Source organism: Drosophila hydei, unplaced genomic scaffold (genome assembly GCF_003285905.1).
Source record: "Drosophila hydei strain 15085-1641.00,03,60 unplaced genomic scaffold, DhydRS2 tig00000212-arrow-arrow-pilon, whole genome shotgun sequence".
Lineage (NCBI taxonomy): Eukaryota > Metazoa > Arthropoda > Insecta > Diptera > Drosophilidae > Drosophila > Drosophila hydei.
Window position 1 is genome coordinate 7,087 of NW_022045686.1, and position 15,483 is coordinate 22,569.

The window sequence follows — 15,483 nt, forward strand, 5'->3', positions numbered from 1 at the left end:
TCTCTTTTTCATGCACAAATATATACATTTTATAGATTGCTAATCGGCGCAGAGCCAAAACAAGTTATGAGCACTAAGAAAAAAGTTCTCTGAGGAGCTCGACTTAGAGACAGCTGAATTGATTTACATTTAGCTGAAGAGCTATCATATCATGTGAAGAGCACATGGATTTTCTATTTTCTATTGCTCAACATTTCCCAATTCTACAAGAGAAACAACTAATCTAAGGGGGTCTTGCTCTACTCAATGGCTGTCAATGACAGTTTCGATGCATGTGGAAAGTTAACTAAGTTGAGCCGTTTGATACATCGTTTTGATGGGATTCCCGTTTCTGTTTCATTTTACTTTGCAGCGTTCTATCGCGTAAGCTAAAGCCACATCTGGTCGCCGACACCGTCAAGCAGTACATAAGTCGGGCGCAACGAACAACAAAGAAGGGTTCTCAAGAGCAACAAAATAACATGGAGTTTTTACGTGGTGTCTATGCGTTTATGCAAGTGAGTAGATCATCGGTGAGTGTCAACTGTTTCCACTTTAACAAATGTACTAATCCATATCAACTTGCTCTATTTTTATTCCGGCAAAAACATTTTGGTTCTTGTTTACCTACTTTTCTTTTCTTTGTTACCAAACATAAAAACAAATGTCGATTCGATACCATTCGAGAAAAATCCAAAAACTCAAAAAACAAAACCAAAAAAATATACGAAAAAAAAAAATAAATAAATATGTAACTTCTATCTACTACTACCTTACTTATTACTACTTCTACTACTACCTTTGTAAACATAACAAAAAAAAAAACAAAAACCGAAAATGAAAACAAACAAAAAATACAATACAATTTATGAAATACGAAAAAAAACAAAACCAAAATATAATATATAAAAACATAAATATTGGTTACGTCAATGTACATAACATATGTTACACAATATGACAACTTCATGTCTCTTGTCTGCCATCCATATAATTGTTAACTTGAGCAAAAGACAAATCAAACTAAACAAAACCATCAAATAACATCAAATCAAAAATACATATATACATATATACATCTATTTATATATATATATATACATGTGTGAATATATAACGACAACTGAAAGCGAAAATCATCCGACTCTGAGCCAGCGTCAGCATCGAGCCAAAAGACAACGACGGCAAGCCGAGCTTCCACGCACAGCAGTCGAATCGATAAGCGATAACAGAGCAATATTGTTAGGCAATCAATACATATACATATGCCCCCAACTGAAATAGGTATAATCCATGTAAACCAATAACGAAATAACACAATTAAAAAACAGCTAAAAAGCAAACAAATCAATCACAAGGCGAGCGAGCGACCATCAGACGGAAGCTAAGCTACAATTTGCATGTCTCTCATACCAAGTTACCATGACGAACTGCCCGTCCACCGGGCAGACCCATTATCGACTCTCATATCAGCATCATACGTGGTCTGGTAGGGCTCCTCTTATCATTCAAAACATTGCCAACCGAAATGTGATTCTAACTAGCGAGCGAGTGAGCGTGCGTCTATCGAGCATTAGAAGGCGACATTTTTTAAGTTTCAAATAATCCAAATAAGCAAATCAAAAATTAATCAAATATTTGAACAATCAACAAAGAGAAAAATATATATATATGTATCTGCACACACACATATATATATATATAAAACACAAAAGAATTTAAAACGACAAAATGCAACAAAAGACAGACATAAAAAATATATAAAAAAAAAAAAAAACAAAACCAAAAATGAAAAGAAAGAACAACAACAAAAACAATCGCAAAGGACGCGTAAGGCCCGACAGCGGGCTGACCATTTTCATAGAGCAACCACTTGCCCATTGCCCACTTACCCATTTGCCCATTGTCCATTTGCCCATTGTCCATTGTCCATTGTCCATAACCATAGTCCATTTAATAACCATTGTCCATTTGCCATTCCATTCAGATTCAGATTCAGATTCAGACTCAGGTCCATATTTCTCTCTCTATATATATATATCTCTCTCTCTTGCTCTCTCTCTCCTCTCTCTCTCTCTCTGTCTGTTTATATAAGTGTCTCTTATGTAATACATAAACATATACAAACATACGTACAGTCATCTGTATGTCCTTATGCCTAATACAACAACAAATACGAATAGACAACAAATCATTCGTCTAGATTTGGTTCTTCTCTTAATAGTTTTTGGTTTTTCGTTTTTCTTTGCTTCTCATTATTGTAATTGGCTGTATTTTGATTGACAATGCTTAGCGGCCCCCGATCCGTGTATATTTTCATATGTTTCCCCAACTTGCCAAATGAAAAAACGAAATTTGTTTTTTTGTAGCTTACGATTTAGTCGATGTGTTTAATTTTTAATTTGTTGTCTGTGTCTACATAAATATTTTTGTATGTATTGTTGTCTATGTGTGTGCGTGTGTGCGTGAGTGTGTCTATGTTTGTATTGTGCCGTATTGTTAGGCTTACTTTAATTTATATCGATGTTACACGCAAGCGAATGCGCATATTACGTATACGCAGAGTTGGGCACAGATAATTTAGTCCCGTTACCGCATTGAATTCTAAAACTACTTTGTATTATTTCTCAAAAACCAACAACTACAACAACAACAACAAAACCAAAACAAACAAAAAACGACGATGATAATAAAAATGACATGAAGATCGACTACAGCAACAGCAGCGGCGGCTATGAGACGACCCTCAGCCTGGTCAACGACACGAATGAGGCAACCACGACAGCGATGCGCGATGCTGAGCAAGCGACAAGCTTAAAGTCAGCAGCAGCCACCAGAGAGCCGCTAGCCGGAGTAGCAAAAGCTGACGAAGAAGCAGACGGCGCCGCTGCAAGTTCAAGACTTAGGCTGGCCATCAAGCCCAGATCTGCACCAAAGCGGAGCCAGCGCCAGAGTCAGAGTCAGAATGAGACACTGTTGCCACAGAATCTAGTGATGCTGAAGACAGCCGTAGCCACAAGGACAACGACAGACGACAACGACAACGACAGTTGAGAGTGCGGCGAAATGTGGATGTGGCAAGTGTTGCCAAGAGCCACACGAACAGCAGCGGAAGCAACAACCGACAAATTGCTAAGAAACAATGATCAAACGAAAAAGATAATGCTAACCATGTGATAACTCGTATGTATGTGTGTATATAGGCCATATACTTATGTATAACAATTATAAACTAATGCGTGACGTGACGTGACGCGACAGCAACAAAAATATTCGAAAACAGGGCAACAACACGGTGGCCTTAGCTTGTGCAACTGAATCGAACTTGTAAATCAAAAATCGAAAGACGATTACCGATAAGCGATATATCGATAACAATAATCAAAGCAACATAATCAAAGCGTGTCATCAACAATAAACGAAAGCATATATAACATTCCAAATATATATATATCTATATATATATATATTTCGACAACAGCCAGCAGCAATTCAAAAGTCTTCATCGAGCAGTTCAACAACAGTAACAGTAACAGAACACTAACGTTAACAGTTACAGCAGCAATTAACATTAACTGTAACTGTAAACTGCCATTAAGATACGCTCAGGCTACGACTGATCTGATTTGCGTGCGTGCGTCGTGCGTGTGTGTGCGTGCCACGCCCACCACCGGCCACCGCGTGCACTCAGAGGGTTGGTTGGTGCCCGCGGTGCCATCCCCCCAAACGCAAAGTGATAGAAAATGGTAATTACAAACAAAACAATTCTAGTCATTAACTATCCAAAAAAAAAAAAACCAAAACCAAAAAAGAAACAGAAAACAGAAAAGAAACTCCAAAAGAAAGTCCTCAAGCTCTACTCTACTGTACCCAGCTATCCAAAATTCATCACTGTCTCTGTTTCCCCCATCTCTCTCTCTCTCTATCTCTCCCCACTTTTTCTATCTGTTAATCACACTCTTCAAAAGCGTTTCCTTTCATATTACCCATTGCATATATTGTAGTTCAGATAATTATTAGATGCAAATTTTTTCCAAAGATTTATCGTTTGTTCATATTATGCTTTAGCTATCGATTAGCCGCACCGGCGCCATCTAGCGGCTAATGTTTGTGTTACATTTACGCATTGAGTTTTTCAGTTTCATTTGGCTTTGTCGCTTTTCTCTTTCTCTCTCTCTCTCTCTCTCATTTAGTTTCTTGCGTTTTGAGTCGGAAAACATGAGCGCGATCAACCCAAACAAAGAAATGACAAAAAAAAAGAGAAAAAAACAGTAAACATAACGAAAACAATTTAGGGGATGCAAATTGATTGCAATTGAAGCGTAATCGATAATCGATATTTTATCAAATGCAACGTTTTACGTGAGAATTCAACGGTAACTGATTGCTCGCCTGCCACAATTCAAAAAAAAAAGAAATCATATGCTGCTGTCTACGAAAACTAAATAAATAAATAAAAACAAATTGAGAAAACAACAACAGAAATTAATAACAAATAAAACATAAACTTAAATTTGATAAATAATATAAAAAAATATATGAAAATAATCAAATTTAATACAATCTAATTATAAGTCATGAGAGCAAGCCAAACAAGTTTAAGTCAACCTTTCAACCTTTCTCTCTCTCTCTCTCTCTCTCTTATGATGATATGTAACTGTATTACATATGCGATATACACACCCATACCCACACACACACACACAGACAGACACAGTCAAAGAGCTATGTAAAAGTATAGTAAAGTGTTGCGAATGCTTTGTCATGAATGATAATAACTGAACAATCAGATGATATAATGAGAATTAATACCAATATATATTATATGACCGATGGCCGCAAGCCATCTCAGCGGAATTTCTTTTCATTTAATTTCTGTTACACATATATATAAATATATACTATAATTTTCCACATATATCAATAACGATGACTATTTATGCGTATCAACTAAGTGAAAAAGTACAGCTTACAATTTACCTTATAACAATATTGAAAGCAAAACGAAACAAAAATAACTGCGTTAAGTAGTTCCTGCAAGTCCAAGCATCGATTCATCAACAGCATTTTAGCCCCTAAATAGCTCTATTGCCGCGTATATGTTGTTCTGTTTAAATAATTTGCCAAAAAAAAGACCGAAAAAACACAAATCGAACTCTGTCGCAACTTTGAGACAAGAAACACATGAAAGCAACTTGAAATTTAGCAAACTCTAAACGGGAACATTGCCCCCTCTCTCTCCGTCTGTCTCTCTCTCTCTCTCTCTATCTCTATCTATGTATCTATCTATCGCTCTGTACCCATTTTATTTCCTGCAAGCCATAAAATGTTTTATGATTTTAATATTATTCATAGTCTTATTCGAAGTTCGTTTTATGATTTCGATTCTGATGGGTTTCAACTTCAAAAAAAAAAAAAAAGCTTCACACTGATCCACCCTTCCTACGCCAAAGCTCCACATAAACCCACTAGCACACAGCCAGCAGTTCGTTGAGAGGACTTGAAGTGCAGAACTAGTTGGATAAGTCCAGAAATCGCAGGGCTCTCTGCAATTTGAACCAATCTCAAGTTTTGAGTTTTGAGTTTTGCATTTTTCTGTTTTTCGTTTACCTGATTTCGTTGACCCAACGTAGTTAAGAGCAAAAAACTGCACGAGTCTAACCAGCGTATTCGAGTGAAACAATTGAAGCCTGTTGTACCTATTCCTATATACAAACTATATACATATATATATTCGATTCATTACTTTATCATTTATGTTTTGGTTCGTTCTTTATCGGCGCTTCAAGTAGCCCAAGAGTGTACCACATGGCAGATACTAACTTATCCATATCGTATTCGTATTCGTATTCGTATTCGTATTCGTATTCATATTCGATATCGTAATCCGTAACCGTAACCGTAACCGTAACGCATACAATAACCAGTCAAACCACACGGCACATGTATGTATGGTATATGTAACTACACGTACGTATCTTTATCTCTATCTCAAGTATCTGAAACTAACCTATCAACTAAGCAACTATGCATATATATCTATACGTGCATACAGACATACATGCATACTTAGCCGTACGATATTCGAGTGCATAACAAGTGAGTCCTTCCAGATCGTGGTATGTATAATCTAACGATATTTTAAGGCACACACACACACGCACACGTATATATATATATATGAATATGTATCTATATGTGTCTGTGTCAGCTATGTATGTATGTTTTGTAATATGTACTTGTATATATGAATGTGTATGCGTATGCCTATGCGTATGAGCTGATGTATGTGTATGTGTATGTGTATTCGTATGCGTTGCTAACTAACATGAACATGAACATTAACATTAACATTACCATTCACATTAACATGAACTCGTTTATACTCGAACATATATATGCCAAATACTAAACACTAAATAACCGTATCTTATTAGCTATTCCTATTGTAAACTGTAACCAAATATTATGCCTTGTAATTATCTAAAAGAAAAACGTATTTTCATGCAAATATTTTTGAGTTCAAATTGGTTAAGTTTCGTGATTTGCGAATTGTGATTTGATGCTGTTTTTTCTTCGGTTTGTCTAATTGTTGATCTGTGTCTTTGTTTCATTTTGATTTTCAATGCTCCGATGCGCAACCATTGGCCTTAGAACCTCGGTTCTATGGCTGAGGGCGGTGCGATAACTATCGATCACCCATCGATAGCTGTGCGCGCGCGCGTCTGTAATGCTGAAATGCCATCACTATCATATGCATATATCGTATTTATATATCGTATCTTGTACTTGTACTCGTTATTCCAACATAAGCATACATACATATCTATACATATACGTACATATACATATATGCATACGTATGTTATCTATATCTAATCCAATACGTTCTTTGTTTATATACATATATATATTTGCCTCTCTCTCTCGCTCCATAAATATATATATATATATGTATATAGGCGAATTACACTTAAAATAAACTATTATTATTATTCATAATACCAAAAAGTAGTTGTCGTTGTTGATGTTGTTGAAAATGTGCAATTTTGATCGAAAGCAAAACAAAAAAAACCAAAAAAGAGAAAAACAAAAATATGGAAAGAATTTTAAGTAAATCAAATATGTGAAGAATTTTTATCAAAAGAAATGCCAAACTGAAGCTGAGCCCAAAAACAAAACAAACAATATATATTTATAAAAACCAAATAAAATCTATAATAAAACATAAAATACTTAATATACTCGAATACTCGAATGAAACATCCGAGCAGTTCAAACGGCGCCACGCCCAAAAGTATGCAACTGTGTTATTTTTGCATGCCGCCGCTCGACCCGCGGCTGGCATTTTTGCAATGGAAACGCTTTGTTTTTTGATGATGAACCAGAGCAGCCAACCGAAACCGAAACCGAAACCGAAACCGATACCGAAACAAACACCAAGCCCCACAAGACTCCTTGCCCCAAGCCCAACAAAAACCAAATAACCCTTCTCCACCTTCTCCTCCTTCTTCTTCTACTACTCACAATGCTAATTTCAATGTTTTTGTGTGTGTGCGTGCGTGTGCGTGTGTATAAAATTGTTGTATTAAATTTGGTTAACTAAAAACATAAAATATAAAGAAAATATATATATATATATATAGATATTTATATATATATATTAACTGAATCAAAGCAAACGGACAGGCAGCATATATGTTGGCAATCGAGCAATTCATACCCCCAATCCTCATATCGTAATATCGTAGAATCAGCAGTTTTTTGAAGCTTAACTCCCAGTCAATAGCACTTGAGGAGTTAGCAGTCATTTTTAGACGTTTTGAGATGTGTATTGTTTATTATTTTGAAATTTCGATAAGTCCAAAAGAAAGATACAAAAACATCACAGTGTTGAACGAAATTCAAATGTATGCCAAAAATAAAAGAACCAAAACCAAAAACCAAACAAACATATAATAATGCAAAGTACATGAACTAACACTTAAACCAGTACCAATAACATATATACTATACTATACTAAACTATACTATATATACTATATACTAACTATACATATATATGCTTAACAGCTCCTATTCTATATACTTGATACTAACAATAACTGTATTATATATATATCTATAATCTACACTCTGACAATCCATCCACGAGTAAGCAACTTGCAACGGGCAATCTTTTACTATGTCACACACACAGACACCCACACCCACACACCCACACACACACACACTCACACCCAACTGTAATTTGTAATTTGTATTGTTTTGATCCTTATATGTCTATGTATCTGCATACATAGTTAGCCCTAGCTAATCCCTATGGAGATCAGCTCCATTTGCGTTTCGTTTCTAATGCCAATTTGCATAATCCGCTCTAAATGAAATTGTCCTGCCCTTAGTTTGCATTGTCCGCAAGGACGCCAAGGAGCATGAACTGCTTTCGTATTTGTAGCTAAGTTAACCACACACTCAATTGCACCCTATAGAAAGTCATCAATGTAAATACCCAGATTGCACGAATAACTTGAAAAATATATATATATATATATAAATCTCACGTAAGTCTCATCATCTTTAATTGTAGTATATACATACATATCTATATCTATATATATATATATATATATATATATGAATTTAAAAATACTTTTTGCTTACTTTTCTCTCCTTTGTGCACTTTAACGCATGCCTTATATCGTTTATCGTACATCGTATCGTATGGGAAGCCAATGAAAATCGCTTACCCACTTTGGAACATAAATATTAGATATATATATATTGTTTATAAATATTAAAATATGCAAATGCTAAGTCGATTCGTATTTCCTTCAGCTGTGACTGCGACTCAACGGCTCGGGGGTTACCGTATACTAACCTAACTTATAAACACATTTATATATGCAAGCATATGCATATATATCTATGAATAACTGTAAATTGTTTTGCCTAAATACTCGACTAACCACTCGATAAATATTCGATATGTTTAAGCAAAAGAAGCAAGTGCTTGCGACCTACTACTTACTACTGCTCATTCAAGTTTGTTGCTCGAAATTTTCAGTCTCAATTTATTTATAAGACACTCACCCACACAAACACACACACACATACACACACACTCGCTGCTTGCCATTCGCCACTCGCGTCAGTCATGGAAATTCAATCGAATTTATCTTAGATTTTCCGTTGTTCACGCAGCGAGCACTTGACACAGGTCGTTGGGTTTTTTTATGTTTTAACTATTAACACTCGTTGGCACTCCGTGGCTATTCCGTGGCAAACGTTAGTAGCTGCTGCCACTTGCTTAGATCTCTGTTAAGATCTCGCCGAAGCTTGTTTGGCTTGAAGGCAAAGCCATAAACTTTGAGCCTTTTCTTGTTGCCGTTGCTTCGCTCTTGTTAGACACTCTGTGGCACTTTGGCGCTTGACGCCTCGCGCTTGACTTTAATTTATTATTGAATTACTGTAAGAGTTCTTAGACGCATCCTAATGAGGCATAAGTGGCAGACACTGTGCGCGCAGCAAGCAGAATAATAATAACAGCAGCAGCAACAACAGCAACAACAGCAACAACAGCAACATCATGTGTGTGCTGCCTTAGGCACTCGGAGAGCACTCGAGCACAGAGCGCAAAGCTGGCTAAGCCAGTGAGCTGTATTTTGTAACAAAACTTATTTTTATTGCCCGAATGTATTGCCAATGTTGTTCTAATAGCAAAAACGAGCTCTCTCCCTCCCTGTGTCGCTCTGTTATTGCCTTGTAGTCCCAGCAGCTTCCGCCTTTTACTGTTTGGAGGGCATCAAATACATTGTTATGGCTACTGGGCAGAAGTCAGTCAGTCGCATAGCCATTGCAGCCAGTTGGGGAAATGCCATTTTGTTAATCAGCCCGTAAGCGTAAGTCACTTCACTTCAGTTCATGCTCACATGATGCTTATTACACACGCACACACACACGCACACACAGCGGGTATTAGGTTAGGGCAACTTGGACCTGGGGACTGTGAATCCACACAGAATCCACTTCGCTATATTTATGTATGTGCGGGTTGGCCTTGCGTTGCTTTGCCCGCTTTATTTCGTTGTGTTCAGTAGCAAATTTTTGATTTCTCTCTTTCTGCCACCTTTTTTTGCTTTTCTTTTCCCGTTGGTTTATTACACTTGTGATTAACGCCTATTTTATGTTTATAAAGAAAGAAGAAAATAAAAACACTTTCAAACTCATCGCTCTTGTTCGCTCTCGCCCTCGAATGTGCTTACAATGACATAGAAAAACTGAAACCAAAACAATAAAAACGTTTCACATAAATTTCAAACTTAAACAAACAAATTAATTAAAAAACCAAAAAAAAAAACATTTTATAAAATAAAATCAAATTTGAACATAAACCTCACCCGCAAAAATAATAAAAAAAACCAAAAAAAAGAAACAAAAAAACAGCAAAAATATATAGAAATTGTTGAACAATTTGTGACGAAAATATCAACTGGCTCTCACCAAAAACCAAAATCACTTTACACAAACAAATCAACAAAAACAATGAAAACCAAATCACCTAATTAAATGCAAAACCAAACAAAAAAGAAAGAGAACAACAACAACAAGCAAAGCAAACACAAATAAACAAAAACAAAACAAAATGTTAAATATGCAATCTCACCTCTGGACACCAACCAACACCCACAGTGGCCAGCTAGCGAGTTACTCTTAAATTAAGAAAAGTATTCAAAAGTAGAACAACACTTGAACACACACACACACACTCACACACACACATGCAGTTTTCCAAGTACGCTAAGAAACTTACTTATTTAGTGCTTTCAATTTCACTCAGTTTCCACCACTCGCTCACACACCACAAATCGCTGCGTGCGCTCACTCGTTAGCTGATCTTGATCACCTACTATACTATACTCGCCCACTCGCCCACTTGCCCACTCGCCCACTCGCCCACTCGCCCACTCGCCCACTTGCCCACTCACCAAGCCACCAAGTCACCACCGACTCACTCACCACTCACTCGCCACTTTCTCACTTTCACTGCGGAATGGCCAGGCATTCAGTATTGTCCAACACTGGCGCGTATTCAGCAAGCGGATGCGACGCTCACAACGTACTCGTTTAGATCACAACAAAGAACAACAACTACTACTACTACTACTACAACAACAAGCAACAACAACAGCAGCAACTCAATTATGTTTTTTTTCTTCCTTTGTATTTCACCAACTCTCGAACACTTAAAATATATATAAATATACCTATACTCATCAGACTAAAAACAAGCCGAAAAATATGAAAATCCAATTAAACAAATCACAATTAAATCTATAAATGAAATTGATTAAATAACTCAGCTATCAATACCTTCACTCACACACTCAATCACCAACTGTCACAGTAAACTTAACTATCAATCACGCAATCACAGACTATCACCCACGCCAAGCCAACTCAAAGCCAAGTCAAAAGCTAAATTAATCCAATTACCAATTACCAATTACCAAAAAATGCCGCTAACAGACCAAGCTAATATAAAGCAATTATAAATGATAATTTTACGCCAATCTCTATCTCTCTCTCTGCCTCTCTCTCTATCTGTATTTAACTTGTGTATGTGTATTTGTCGACCAGCTAATACCCAAATATATTATATAATATATATATTATATTATATAAACAAAAACTAAACTAAAATTAAATATGAACCAACATCAAATACTTGTTTCCCCATATAAAATGTTGAAAGCCCGAACATCTAGTAACACTTAAGCTATCCAAAACAATTCCGATTATGAAACACACAGAATCGATACAAGCATCAAATATAACCACAATATTTACAATCAAAAAAGAAGAAGAAGAAGAAATTAACTGAAATTTGTAAATATTTATAGTGGTCAATAGAATTGAATTGAATTGAATTGAATTAACCAACTAACAATGTTGTTAACTGAAAATACTTAATATTAGTTTTAAATATGTTGAGCAATTGCCAGTTGGCCAGCTGAGCAACGATTTGGAAGCAAAGTCCTCGAGCTGGCATCTGCAGCGAGTGCAGATCGCTCGATAACATATAATCGTATATACCTCTATATATATTTACAAATATATGTATATGTCTGTTTGTCTTACTCTTACTTGTACTGTGTTGAATATATTTAGAATTAACGTACCAAATTTACACCTTAATTCAAATTTGTTCGTACATTTTTCTCCATTCAATTCAAACACATCTAGTTGTTCACACCATCTTCTACAGTTTTATAATAACTATAATATGTATATGTTTTCCTTAACTTTCTTTTCAAATGTTTCATTTTTGTGTCCACAGACACTATCACGTTCACTCTCTCTCTCTCTCTCTCTCTCTCTCTCTCACTCTCACACATACTCTCTCTCTACACACTCTTCGTCTCGCAATTTTCTTACAATTACATGCACAGCTTTCAGCTGTAGCACACAATTTTTATTGCTCACTGTACCACGAACTACCACCACCACCACCAACACCACCACCACCACCACCACCACCACCACAAACTCACCACGATCACAAGACAAAGTTACCACGATAACGATCACACTCATAATCGCAAGTATTCGCTCACCGTTCACCAATTCACCGGGTTTAGAATTTTGATCACGTTTTCAAGCAAGTTGAATACCATAAATTCACCACAGCTCAGCTCACAATTCACCACAGCTAAAAGATAGCCAAGCGCCAGATTTGTTTTGTACTAAATACTCTGACGCGATCACATTTCAACTTCTTCACGAAACAAGCAACTAACAAGAAAAAACCACCAACCACTCAACCACTCAACCACCCAGCCACCCAACCACCAAAAAACCACCAAATACAAATCTGTGCATTCAATTTGCAGAAATTGAGAAGCCATTATCGAAATTTCATGGGTATTACGAGACCGTTTCACGAGACTTTTTTATGTTACTGCCATTCAGATGTTTGCGTATATTTTCTTGATTTTTATAAACTTCTCATAGTCAGCCGAAAGTCAAAAGTGAAACCATTAAATATAAAAAATAAAATATCGATTGAGTGGTCATCGTTACGAACAGCTAAATTCAAGTACGAAAATTCCAAAAGCCCAATTCAAAATTCAGTAATCAAACTGAAATCTCACGCCAATCAGTGAATCACCCGAAAATCCCGATTGGCATTCAGCACATCAGAAGGCGGCCCAGAGCTGAAGTGCGACATCATCTCACTCTCTCTCTCTCGCTATATCTCTCCACATCTCTCTCTCTCTCTCTGTCTCTCGCTTTCACTCACACTTCAGTCGGCTGGCCGCCTCATCATGAACGTGGAAACCTCGACCTAAATTTGCATTCCCAGCAATTCTATAGCCAATTGCTAGTCAAGCATACTTCGCAATTCGTTTTACACTCCACACCAAAATTGATTTATCGTTCCTTTTCATTTCTATATATATTTGGTTTTTTGCTTTCGTTTCCTATAATATATATCCAACGAAAAGTCAGGTCTGAAAATTACCATATTGCTGTGACACCTTACTATACTTATATGATAATTAAATTTCCAATCCGAACTCAATTCGCCAACTCGAAATTGAAAATTGTATTTATTTCATATCGATTAACTAACAACCTCCGGGCAGCCAGGCGCGATCCAGCTGAACAGCAGCCGAGAAAGGGACTTACCCACATTGCCATTGGCTCGTCAGGCTGTTCAGCCTGGTCCTGATCCTGGTACTCGTCCCTCGAATTAGGCCCAATGTGCGGCAGCAAAGCAAACCTTTTGTATATGAAAACCTGTACATATGGCAGATGATTTCCTCTCTCTCTCTCTCGCTATCTCTCTCTCTCTGTCTGTCTAACTCTCTCTCTCGCTTTGTTAACTTGTAAGACAGTTACACTAATTGTAAGAAGCAATCAAATCAAGTCTTTGTTATGAAAAAGAAACATAAGAGAAGAATTATAAGAAGCAGAAGCAGCAGCAGAAGAAGAAGATAAAGAAGAAAGAAGAAAGAACCTTAACCCTGCCATATAAGTTAATGTACATATATACTACTTATAAAATACTTATAAAGCACACTTCAAACGAAAAACAATATGAAGAAGAAGAAGATGAGAAAAACCAACTAATTATGATACAGTTAAACTTAGCTAATTTGTGTAACAGTTCTGCATTAAACGAAAAATTTTCAATTTATATCCCCGCCCTCTACTCACCCGCTGCCAATTCGCTTAATAATAATGTTCTCTCTCTTCGCATACTCCAACACACAACGCGATAACCCATATGCATATATATGTATATATATCTGCATATATATGTAGGTGTCTCATGTCAAAATCGATTCACCTGTTTTTCGCCTGCACACAAACGCAACGGTTATTTTACTGATCACATTCTCGATTGCTGTGACAACGCGGCAGTACGTAGGAAACCCCATAGACTGTGTACACACAAGGTAAGACCTCCATCAAGTGGCACAGCCCTCTCTCTAGATATATATACATCTTTTTCATATATATACCTTTGCAGAGACATTCCGGAAGATGTTCTCAACACATATTGTTGGATACACTCAACGTATACAGTTGTGGATGCGTTCATGAAAAAGCAAGGTTCCGAGGTGCCTTTTCCTGGAATTCACAATTCACAGGGGCGTGGCCCTCTAACAATAAAGCACACAAAATATTATCAATGGGTAGCGTTTACACTATTTTTTCAGGTAAGTTCCAAGTCAATACATAAAAACCGTTAATGAAAGTTCACATGAAAGTTCTGTGTAAAAGCTCTTTAAAAGCTTTGCAGCTTCTGTCTGAATATGTGATTTAGACACTGAGCAAAAAGCTTTAGCTGCATTGGCAAGCTATAAAAGCTTGCTGAGCTTTGGTACAGAATCATGCTAAAAGCTCTTTAACTTTAGCTGAACTGTTTGTCTTCAACTAGAACCCTGCGCAACTTATGAGCTTAAAGCTGGCAGAAAAAGTTCCCAGCTGAATTGACAACAGAGACGTCACAGTGCTCTGGCAACAGCAATAATTTAAAAATACATATTAAAAATATATTGCTAATTTTTATAGCATTTCGGATATATATAAATATATATTTCAAATAGTTATAAAAAATAAATCTTTATAGATCTAAAAAAATTATGTTTCCGTTGTTAAAATAATGTTTTTATCGCTCTGAAAATAGATTATTCAGTATTACAAATAAGAATTTTAGACAGGCATTGCTTGTGGGACAATTTTCATAAGATTCAAATCGCAAAGTGAATAACTAAATTTGGTTGCTTATAGACTAAGCATGGGTTGCTATAGGTCGGTTGATCCTTCTATGTCAGACGTAGTTCAAGTTTTACTCTTCTTATTACTCATCAGTCAATCGGGCATATCTAGGACTTGCTTGGAACTAATCAAACCAAATAAAGTCCATGAAGACATCCCATTTCTACAAACATTTTTTGGGATACTGCTCACAGTCAGGACATCTCCTAGTCGAAT

At 36.4% G+C, this 15,483-nt stretch overlaps 1 protein-coding gene across 1 annotated transcript in view; it reads left to right on the forward strand.

The window, feature by feature from the left end:
* Positions 1 to 357: 357 nt before the first annotated feature.
* The window catches only part of LOC115482735 (innexin shaking-B-like), a 33,075-nt gene continuing 17,949 nt past the window's right edge, over positions 358 to 15,483 (forward strand). Inside the window, 3 exon segments of the mRNA XM_030223472.1 lie at positions 358 to 512; positions 14,308 to 14,441; positions 14,516 to 14,705. Of these exon segments, the coding sequence (XP_030079332.1) occupies positions 462 to 512; positions 14,308 to 14,441; positions 14,516 to 14,705 (375 nt within the window). The 5' untranslated portion in view covers positions 358 to 461.